General features: G+C 34.3%; 1 protein-coding gene across 1 annotated transcript in view; it reads left to right on the forward strand.

Moving 5' to 3' along the window:
• The window catches only part of TENM1 (teneurin transmembrane protein 1), a 1,050,723-nt gene that overhangs the window by 688,024 nt on the left and 350,457 nt on the right, over positions 1 to 12,242 (forward strand). The window contains exon 11 of the mRNA XM_039874688.1: positions 8,392 to 8,591. Coding sequence (XP_039730622.1) covers positions 8,392 to 8,591 — 200 coding nt within the window. The remainder of the gene's footprint in view (positions 1 to 8,391; positions 8,592 to 12,242) is intronic.

Below are 12,242 nucleotides of genomic sequence, written 5' to 3' on the forward strand. Positions count from 1 at the left end.
CTATTTGCACATCAATGGGATGGATTGGCCCTTGGTCTGGTTGGTTGTAAGGATTGACCAGTGAGGGGCTGACTCTACGGAGCAGGATTCACTTTAGCAGGGCTATGGTACCTGACCAGTGTGACCTTTGGGTGTGTCATCCTTGGATGCAGCCCTGGGTGGTGCTCTTGCTCAGGTCAAAGTGGCCACTCAGTGTGCCGGCACCAGGACTTTCAAGGTGGGGCCCCATTGCAGGCCAAATCAGCTGGACCCTGTGCACTGCCTGGGATCACTTGGAAAGAGTCACCAAGCCATTCCCAGATGGCTGCCACTTATGCTGGGCTTAAAAGTGCCTCAAGAGGCCAAGCCAGGAACTGAGGCCACCTGCTGCTAGTGCCGGGCTTAAGGCTTCTCAGCAAGAGGTACGGGGCATGCAGAGGCCACGTGATGCTTGTTGGGGTTTGTGAACCTTTGAAAGATTTTAGGAAAGTCTGCATTATGAGACAAGACAGGCCTTTTGTATGGAAAAGCTACTGGAATTTACTTGGTTTGGCCTGCAAGTTCACATGTAAGACTTCTTAATGTATTCTAGATACAAGTCCTTATCCTATATGATTTGCAGATATTTTTCCCATTCTGTGAGAGCAAAGACTGTTTGTCTCTTTATGGTGTCTTTTGAAGCACAAAATTTTTAATTTCAATAATGTCATATTTATGTGTTTTTTTTCTTTTGGTTTATGTGCTTTTGAAGTCATATCTAAGAAAGTATTGCCAAATCCAAGATCACAGAGATTTATGCCTATGTTTTCATCTGAGAATTTTTTAGATTTAGTCCTTAAGTTTATATATTTGGTCTATTTTGAGTTAATTTTCATTTATAGTGTGAGGGAGTGGTTCAACTTTATTCTTTTGCTTTTGGATATCCAGTCGTCCAGTACCACTTGTTGAAAAGATTGTTCTTTCCTCCATTGAATTGTCTTGGTGCACTTGTTAAGGAAATTTCTTGAACATAAATGTGATGTTTCATTGCTTGACTCTCAATTCTATTTCACTAATCTATATATCTATCATAATATCAGTACCACCTGTCTTAATTACTGTAGTTTTGTAATAAGTTTTGAAATCAGGAAGTGTGAGACCTTCAACTTTTTGTTTAATGATTCTTTTAGCTTTTCTGGGTCTCTTACATTTCCGTATGAATTTAGCTCGACTTCTCTATTTCTGCGAAATGGGAGTTGGAATTTTGATGGATATTGCATTCAATCTGTAGAACAATTTAGGAAGTATCCCCATCTTAACAATAGTAAATTTTTTCATCCATGGAAATGGATGTCTTTCTATTTATTTACGTCTTTAATTTATTTCAGTGAGTTTTGTGTTTCTCAGTGTACACATCTTACAATTCTTAAGTGTATCTCTAAGTTTTTTTTTTTCTTTTTAACATTATAATGGAAATTGTTTTCTTAACTTCATGTTTGGATTTTTCATTGCATGTATCTATATTTATTCGTTTCTTTGAAAATTATTTTTGCAAATGGCAATATTAGTTTTTAAGAAAGTATTTTATTCAATGGTGACCTATGACTCTGAATAAATGTTTGAATATATAACAATATGATGATAAATTTGAGTTTTATATCAATTCTAGTTTTCATCAAAGAAATTTTAAAAAGATTGTTTACTTCCTATATCATCAGTAATCTGCATGCTGAGATTCTATAGACATGATTGTTATTTCACTATGTGATATTGTATATCAAGTCAGAAGAGCCTTAAATTTATTTGGAAAGTAATTTTTGTGAATACTGTTCTACTTAATTGTCAATAGACCACACCAGAAAAACTGGGAAACTTTAAAGTTTTTAGGGAAAGTGGAAGTTCTTGCAATGAAATTTAAAGAAACCCTTCTAAAAAAGGAAGTATGCCTTTTAAATTAGACGTTCAACAAATAGATATACAGAGTCAAAATGCAAGTCAAAATTAGTCCAATAATTAAGAGTAGGACTTTAATAATGTCTGAGAAGATGTATGCAACACTAGATAATCTAGTGTTCTGGAATTTGAAGTCTTTCAGTGTCTGTACTTAACTGTTTATAGTTACCCAGTAATGTTTTTCTCAAGTGTAAGATTAGTTAATGAACTTTTCTACACAATCAGCTATCTATTAGTGTCAGTAAGACCAAGGGATTTTATTTCTATACATATTTTATTCACAGTTAATTCTCAAAAGTCTATGTGTGCAGATGGTTTCAATTCTTCCTCCCACCAAAACTTGTACACAAAATAAATTATCAACATGTAAATAAATTATCAAGATTACTATTTTATTAATTCATACAAACAGTATTTGCCAACTGCCTACTATGTACAAGGCTCATTCTTCCTTTTTCATTCTCCTGCTTACTCTTGGCTTATATAACAGATAGAAAAAGTATGTATAATACACAATCTGGAAAATCTGTCTTAAGAATTGAAAGTTGAATATATATTTTTCTTCAAAAGTTCATATAAGGAAAATTATACAGGGATATATAGGTGGAAGAAATAAGTTTCACTGTTCCCTTTTTATCTCTCCGCAGCTTTTGATCACATGGAATAGGGGTTGATTTTACCTCCCCATTTTTCTCCAAGCACTGATATTATAAATTTCACAAAGACTTGTTACTGTGAAACAATTATTATATTTGAAGGAACACAAAGAAGATGGTACTTAAACCATGAAACACACACTAAGACTAATTCAGGTGAAAGATTATACCAAAATCATTTGATTATGTCTTTTGAAGATTTTGAACGTGCTATAGGATGAGGTAAAGGGCAAATATGATCTTAAGGCGTGTTTCTTTTTCATTTCTTTGGACAACATTTCCCTTAGTTAAAGCAATACCTTCTTAGCTTAGATACTTTTTATGAATATTGCAAGTGTCCTTGAAAGACTACTAAGATTGTTGTTATGGACAATACCACAGCCTTTAACCCTATCATTTTTACACAAAGACCTGATATTATAATCTTTTTAATGACCATGTGTCAGTATCTTCTATAAATGTTCCACTGACTTTTGCACAGAATCGTTGGATGCAACATGTCTAGCTATATTAAGTACAAAAATAAATGTATATGTCCAAAATATAGTTGTTTACCCACTGTCTCATAAGGACCATGTTATTAATAATCATGTTATTAATATTCAGGTATGTGTCTGAGTCTAGATATAATAAAGCTTTGGTTTCTTTGATACAGCCACTGAACACAGTGTCTGTCACCAACTCCAGGCCTTTATATTTACCTTCCAAGTAGCTTGACCTTTTCCCCTTCAACTAAACTACCATCAATTAGTTTGCTATCCTTCAACATAACCTGTCTGCCATTGTTTTTTCCCACTCAGCAATTGATGCCTGTGTTGTAACCTACAAAGAGAGAATTTAGCTCAAACTAAATCTGCGGATATTGGTGAGACCAATAATTACAGTACTGCAAAGTTTAATATAATCCCTGGCTCTCTGCACTTCATCTTGGATTTGTTCAAGGAAGTATTCTGTTACTGGAGAATACAGTATTCCTGGGCCTTCTGATATGCTTCAGTAAAATAAGTGATTAAATATCAATCTAAACATGAATATTACAAAACTGTATCTTAGTGCTATATGTTAACTCTGCTGTTGCCAATCTGCAAATGAAGGATTCGAGTCAATATTAAGTTTGACCAAAGTTATTCCATTTACCTGTATTGATGCAGAATTTCCTCATAAAATCACATTACATACTGTTTTTCTGCACATAATTTCTTCCTCTTTAGTTTCCTAATTTGAGCTACATTAAGAAAAATAATGAAATAATACAGAAACTAATAATCCCTACATCATAATCCATAACTAATTTCGAGATAAGATAAAATGGAGCACACTATCTAGTGATATAGACTGCTAACAGGGAGATATCTTCCTTTCTGATGCACTTAGCTCTTAAAGGTTAGAGGCTGAGGAACTTTCCATCCACAAAGCTGTGAGAATTTCTCTTCTCTAATACCAAATCACTGCAACTAGCTTGCTTTGCTGTTTTCATTTAAATTATAGTCCATATGTACATTCATGTCGTCATGTCTTTTTTCCTACCTTGTCTTAACTATGATGCAAGGTCTCAAAGGATAAGATTATCTTCTGTTAGAATTATTTATATAAAAGTCTTATGATTATATGCTTTGGATATTTAGTAATGCTAATAACCAGGAAACTCCAACAACATAACTTCATGAGTTTCTTTTAATTTAGTGAATAACATTTAAATAGCCTTGGTATGAAATATATGATGCTATAAAGTACAGAAGGAAGAGATAGTGTAGTATTTGGTAAGGCTCATGTATAAAGGTTAATGTTTATCTGCCAGTTTGCCTAATTTTTTTTTTAAAATGACGGTGTCTGTATTCATTAAAGGCTGTCCATAGCATCTTTAAAATAGTATTTGCTAAGCCTAAATCATTTTGAATTGTTTTATATTTATAATATAAATATAAATGATACATGTTAAAAAGTGGTAAAAGCCCCAAATAAGGATAGCAGTTGAACAAAGTGAACATTAAATTGAGAACAGAAGTGTTCACATAAACATGGTCTCTTAATTGCCTGCTCATTGAAGACATTTGTCATCTCCAGGACATTAAGAGTTAAGTGTATATTCAACCCTTTGGAGACCAAACTGTTCTGTCTCACATGGAAAAAACTAACTTTCAGTGAAAAATAAGGTCCTCACTTGGCCATTTATCATCTCAAAGGGCATATTTTATTATAAATGTTAATTCTACAAAATTATGTGTCCTGTAATACATAATTATGTCCAAAATTGCATTTGAAATCTATCATTAACAGTTAACAGTGAACATTCTTAAAATAGTTATTACTCTTAGCCTTAACACAAAAGCTAATAATTGTGGTATTTTAGGGAGTTAAAAGCTACAAGGCATTGGCCTCCGAATAGAGCCACTGCAGGTTTGTTTCTTAATGGGCTGTTAATTTTAAAGCAGGTGAATGCAAAGCGTGGAGACCACATGTGTTTTTAAACTGTTTGGTGTGGAGAAGGAGTTGATGGCTGAAAAACATAAAGGTGGAGTGAAATGAGGCCAGATTGAACTTCCCTTACTGAGGTGTAATCCACTTTGCTTAAAATCAGGGCAAACTTCTTGTACCCCTTTCCTCCCCACCACTGCATAACAAAGAATTCGTCAGATATATATATGAAACTAGCACATCAGAAATCATTAGAAAAAAATAGTGAGAAATAATAAGGATCTCATTATCCAAACTCAACATCTTCCCACACAAAACAACTCCATCTAGGTTTTTTGTTTTTGCTACCAGCACTAAATCACGCAAACTCACAATCATGTTTTGAGCTTCCCTTAGCCCCCATACCTAAGTGATCTGTGCTTTTTCTGAGAACTTAGCCTCTCAATATGTGGGCTGTGGATCACTCGACACGGGTATTAATGAGAACTTGTTAGAAATATCAAGCCTTAGACCTACAGAATCATAATTTGCATTTTCATAAGACCCCCTTCTTATGCCCATTCAGGTTTGAGAAGCTCTGCTTTAGCATCTTCTTTTATATTGTCTTCTTTCTTTTTTTCCTTTTTTTCACTTCTTCCTGGGGAAATAACTTTTTATTATTAAATATAACTCTTTATATTATATTATATATATATATTGTAAAAATATGTAATTAGATTTTACTTTTTAATTCAGAATGATGGTTCTTACTTTTTAACACAAGCATTTAGTTCATTGCTCTTTATTTTAATTACAGATAAATGAAATTTATTTTTCCTCTTCTTTTGTTTTCTAATTAACCATTGTTGTCTATGTCTTACCTTTCTTGCTATTGTTTAGATAATTTTTATTTCAGTATTATTTTCTCTATGCTAGTTCAAAAATCTTTTTTTAATTTTTTAGTATTTACACTTGAAATGACAATAAGATTTTTTGAATTTTATAACAATCTGAAATTAATTTATATTCATACTATTCTTCAGGGTAATCCAGTTTTACACTTCCCAGATAATATGTGATTGTTTTTTAGCTTTATTGAGGAATGATTGACAAGTATAACTGTGTATATTTAAAGTATACAAAGTGATGATTTGATTTACATATATATTATAAAGTAATTACCAAGATCAAGACAATTAACACATATGTCAACTCAAATAGATAACATAGTCAACTCTTTTGTGTATGTGTGGTACAAATGCTTAAGATTTACTCACAGCAACTTTCAAGCATACAATAAATACCATATTATTAACTATAGTCACCATGCTGTACATTAGAACCTCAGAACTTTATCTTACAACTAAAACTTTGTACCCTTTGACTTACATCACCCCATATGCCCCTCTTTCCAGCCCTGGCAACCATCATTATATTCTCTGTTTCTGTAAAATCAGCTATCTTTTTAGATTCCACATATAAGTGATATCATACAGTACTGGGTTTTGTCTGGCTTATTTCATTTAGTATATAATACCTTCCAGATTCATCCATATTGCTGCAAATGGCAGGATTTCCTTCCTTTTTTATGGCTGAATAATATTCCATTATTCCAGATTGTGTATATGTGTGGATCACATTTATTATCCATTCATCCATCAAAGGACATTTAGGTTGTCTCAATGTCTTGGTTATTGCAAATAAAGCTTCAGTGAACATGGGTGTTCAGATATCTCTTTGGGACTTTTATTTCAGTTCTTTCAGATATATACCCAGGAGTGGAATTGCTGGGTCATATGGTAGTTCAATTTTTAATTTTTTTAAGAAAACACTATACTGTTTTGCAAAATTGCTGTACCATTTTACCTCCCTACCAACAGAGTATAAGGCTCCCTTTTTCTCTACATCCTTGCCAACATTTGTTGTCTTGTCTTTTATATAATAACCAATCTAATAGGTATGAGTTGATATTGCACTGTGGTTTTGATTTTCATTTTCCCAATGATTAGTGAGCTCGTGCACCTTGTCATATATCTATTGGCCATTTGTATGCCCTCTTTGAAAAAATGCCTATTCAGTTCTTTGCCCATTTTTTTATTTGAATTATTTGCTTTTTATAATTGAATTGTATGAGTTCTTTATATATTTTGGATATTAATCCCATTTCAGATATATGGTTTGATAATATTTTCTCTTATTCTGTTGCTTTTAATTTATTGATTGCCTTATTATTGATTTTTTCCTTTGCTGTTCATAAGCTCTTTAGTTTAATTTAGTCCCATTTGTTTATTTTACAATTGACTAGAATGTATTTTTCCACATGAGCTGTTGTGTCCACCCTAAATTTAGATCCTCACATCATTTTACCTGAATTATTGCCCCATAATTTCTATATCATTCTGTGGTCTCTCTGCTCTAAATCATCCTACCTTCTGCCTTAAGATTAGTCTTTTTAATGTACGCATACCTCTCCTCTCTTCCTAAAAGCCTTTAATGGCTTTCAATTCTTTAGTAAATGAACTCTTTAGGACTGACTTTCAAGGCCCTATAGAATATGATGCCATTCCTTCCCTCCATCTCTATCTCCAACTGCTCCTCTATGTATACACTTTAGCTTTACAGTTTTCTCTCCTTTTTGTTTTGGTTCAAGGTGATCCTTCCATGTGGAACCTTCCCAACAGTTCTGTTAAAATGCTCTCCCTCTTTTAAGGCCATATTCAATACCACTTCCTACAAATACACTTTCCTGATTCATTCATTAATTAAATAAGTATGTACTTACCACATACTTTACCATATACTATTTGCCTATATTCTTCTAGTTACTGGGAATAAAACAATGAACAAAACAGCCACAACCACAGCCTCATGGACCTTATATTGTATTGGGAGAAAGCAGACAATCAACAGTAAATAAGTAAAACAGGTTGCATTTTAGGTGGTAATAGTGCCAAGGGAGAAACATAAAGGAAGATAAAGGAGATAGAGATATCTAGGAATGAGAAATATCCTTTAGCCAAATAATTGTCTCTCATTTGAATAACCATTGATTTTACAACTTGGTTATTTGCATACTTGTCCTATTTTATCTCTTACATTCAAAGGTCCTTGAAAGCAAGAACTACATCTTACTCCTCTTTGTAATTCCTGTAGCATCTGAGACAGCGTTCAGTAAATAATGGTGAAAATGAATCAAATGATGAGGATAAGTGCAATAGTTTAATAGAAAGGAGATACTGATATAGTGGTTGATTAGGGAGGGTTCCTTGGAAGATATTTAATTTGAGTAAAGCCTTGAAAGATGGGTGGTTTGGGAGGAAGAAAAAGCTGAGTAATTCATTTTTATGTATCTGTTCTTGAAAAACTAAAAACCATTGATTTATAAATTAAGGTTAATGTTACATGTATTTTTTTTTACCTTAAAAAACAGTATTTCAGAAGGGACGGGCAATAGACACCGGAGAAGTTGACATTGGTGCACAGGTCATGCAGACCATTCCACCTGGCTTATTCTGGCGTTTCCAGATTACTATCCACCATCCAATATATCTGAAATTCAATATTTCTTTAGCCAAGGACTCTCTGCTTGGAATTTATGGCAGAAGAAACATTCCACCTACACACACTCAGGTATTTGATGTTATAAGTATTTACTGACCATTTTAGAATATGATGGGATGACTAGTTCAGAGTTTGTGACTTGCAACATGTGTGGGAGTCAAAGGTGAAGGCAGACAATCTTTGTAATAAACAAATATCCAGAATAATTAAACTCAGTTGAATGGAAAAAAAAAATGGCATTGAGAAAAAAAGAATTGTATTTGGCAAAGCAGATTCAGAAAAGAGAGTTTAAGAAAATATTCTTGAAAGTTGAATTCTGCTTCCTGGAACCAGGATGATTATGAGCCTTCCTAGCTTCCATACCTCACTTAGCTTTGGTACCCACACCCCTTCACTGGTTATATACATCCACAATTTCTTGTCTCAATGAAGGAATGCATATCAATAATAGAAATGAGTCAAAACATCAGGTTTTGACTTAAATCTTCCTCGTTATTGATAATAATAACTCAAATATGTAAAACCTCTATGGTTTACAAAGCCCTTTTATAAACCTTAGCTATCTCTCATTTTTTTTCTTTTTATCACTTTCTTATATGAACCCATTTGGGACCCTGTACCATTTGAGAAGTAGCATAAAGATAATTATCTGGGGCTTACTTTGTTTATAACAAATTGACTGTAGTCCAAACTTTACCTTCTGGGTTGGACTAGAAAGCGAATTAGAATGCTATTCAAATGTGATTCATAAAAAAAAAAAAGTCCAAGGGCATGTGTGCCTTGTGCTTGTCCACTGATTAAGAATGAAAAGGGGAGTGATATCAGAAGCATAGCAACATTAAGGAGCTCCCCTGATCTCTCCTCTTAAAATTACAAGCTGAATACCTACATCCCAACAAATAACACCCAATCTGCACACAAGCATGTCCGAGAGATCTGAGTATCAGAGCACCTGAAGGTGGACCACTCGTATGAGACTGGGAGGTGAAAAGACAGAAAGAAACAAAGCCATGTGCTGCAGAGAGCAGCCCAGAACTCCTGGCAGAATGAAGGGGATGGAAGTTTTACGTGGTTTCCTGGCTCTTTGAAACCCCAAACAGTCCTTCCTGAGGGATAAGCATTTTCCACACAGCAGAGCCGAGTGATCAGAGCATAGAGCAAGGAAGAGACTGAACACAGAAGGATGACAGCTGTGTCTTAGCAACCATCTTTGCCAGGCAGAAAGCTGAGTCACAGAGCCTGGCCACCTGTCCCCATCATCCCAGAGCATGCCCTTCTCCTCCCCTGGTACCCTTTCAGAGGTAGTACCGAGCCCCAGGTGTTTTTGTGCAACCAAAACTGAACAGACACTGCAGCTGGTCCCAGTGATAGGGGCAGGAATATAGAAGCAAAGCAGCTGGGACCTGAACCAACATTACTAGAAGAAAAACAAAACACTGGCCTCTCCCAATTCACCCCAACACCACTCAGTTCAAGTGATACCAAAAGAAGCAGCAGAGCATTGTACCGGGACTTCAAAGCCTTTTCAGAGGTTCAGATCCATATCGCCCTACACAATCTCCTATGGGGGTGGAGCCCTAGGACCAGGGCAACCTGGTCACAGAGGAGATACCCACCTCTTCAGAGAATAAAGGGCATTCTTAACCTCAAAGCAGAGATCCAGCAGCTTTGGGCAGTGCAGGAGACTTGGGCACCACCTACTGGAAATCAAAAGAAAAACCTGTTCTTATAAACCTGCTAAAGAGAGATCACTCTATAACAAATTTTCATTTAAAAAAATTACTACATTCCTATGAATGTGTAAGCGGAGAAATATTCTATCAAACGCCATGAATGATCAAGATGACAAGACAGCTCGTAAAGAAAGTGAAAAATCTCCAGAAAATAAGCTTAAAGATATAGAAATATGTGATTTAAATGACATAGAATTCAAGATTGCACTTCTGATAAAACACACAGAGATTCAACAAAATTGTTTGACAGTTCAAAGAACTTAGAAACAAAATCAACGAACTACAGGAATACTTGGCCAAGGAAATTGAAATTTTAAAATAGAACCAAATAGAACTTCTGGAGATAAAGAACTCACTGAAAGAGATGAAGAATGAAAAAGCAAGTTTAGGAAATAAAGCTAACCAGATAGATGGAAGTAAGAATGATATCCGAGACGCAGAAGGAAAAAGAAAGAGACTTGAGAGTGAAAATAAATGAAAGAACTATCTGACACCATCAGAAAAAGGGACATAAAAATACTGAATATACCAGAAGGAGAAGAGAGAGAGAAGGGAACAGAGAGCCTGTTCAAATAGTCAACGAGAATTTCTCAAACCTATAGAAAGAACTGGATTCTCAAATCCAAAAAGGCAAACAGAACACCTAATTATCTCAACCCAAAAAGGCCTTCTCTGAGACACATTATATTAAAATCATCAAAAATAAATGACAAAGAATTCTCAATGCAGCCAAGGAAAAAAAGGAAATAACTTATAAAGTAAAGTCCATTATATTATCAACAGACTTCTAAGCATAAACCTTACAATCTAGGAGGGAGTAGAACCAAATATTTAAAACATTGAAAGAGAGAAATTACCAGCCAAGAATGATATACCCAGCACAGTCTTTTTTTTTTCTTTTTTCTTTTTTCTTTTTTTTTAGGTATAAAGGAGAAATAAAGACCTTTCCAGACATAGAAAAGCTAAGGAAATTTTCTACCACAAGGCCTACATTACAGGAAATACTGAGAGGGTCATTCTACCTGAAAAAAAAGACAAAAACAAAAACAAAACAAAACAAAGAAAACTACATACTATAAGATGACTAACAGGCAAAGAGATGTAGGAAAGTGCAACCCTTAGTTAGAACAGGGTATTATAAGCTTAAATACTACACAATGGTTAAAGTTTAAAAAAAATTCTTTAAAAAGAAAGAGGACAACAGCTACTACAACCTAGAAATGACCATACAGCATAAATAAGGATAAACTGAGACAACAAAAATGGAAAAGAGGAAGGAGTAAAAATCTGAATCTGCAAAGGAGAATGGAGATAAGGTACATGCAGAAGAAAAAGGACTACTGCGTGTATGTATATGCATATGCGTGTATATGTATATATATACATTTCTTTTACATTAACTTAATGGTAAGCACACCAAAAAAAAAAAAAAAATCCAGAATTGAGACACATAACATGAAACAAGGGAAAACAGGGGAGAATCATAAAACAGCACCAAATAAAAATAAAAGACAGAAATACAAGGACAAAGAAACAATGGAGACACCAAGCTACCAGAAAACAAAAGATAAAATGCCTATATGAAAACCTCATATTTCAATAATCACCCCAATTGGAAACAGACTGAACTCACCAATAAAAAGGCACAGAGTAGCAGATTGGATCAAAAAACAAAACCCAACCATATGCTGCCTTCAAGAGACATATCTCAGCTGCAAGGAAAAATATAGACTAAAGTGAAACGGTGGAAAACGATACTCCAAGCAAATGCCATCTAGAGAAAAGCAGGTGTAGCTATATGATGAAATAGACCTCAAGAAGAAAAAAGGTAACAAGAGACTATGATGGACACTTGACACTTCATAATGATAAAGAGAACAAAACATCAAGAAGACATAACACTTATCAATATATATTCTCTCAGTCAAGGAGCACCAAAATATATAAAGCATCTACTAACAGAAGTAAAGGGAGAAACTGACAAAAA

Source organism: Pteropus medius, unplaced genomic scaffold (assembly GCF_902729225.1).
Source record: "Pteropus medius unplaced genomic scaffold, Ma_sr-lr_union100, whole genome shotgun sequence".
NCBI lineage: Eukaryota > Metazoa > Chordata > Mammalia > Chiroptera > Pteropodidae > Pteropus > Pteropus medius.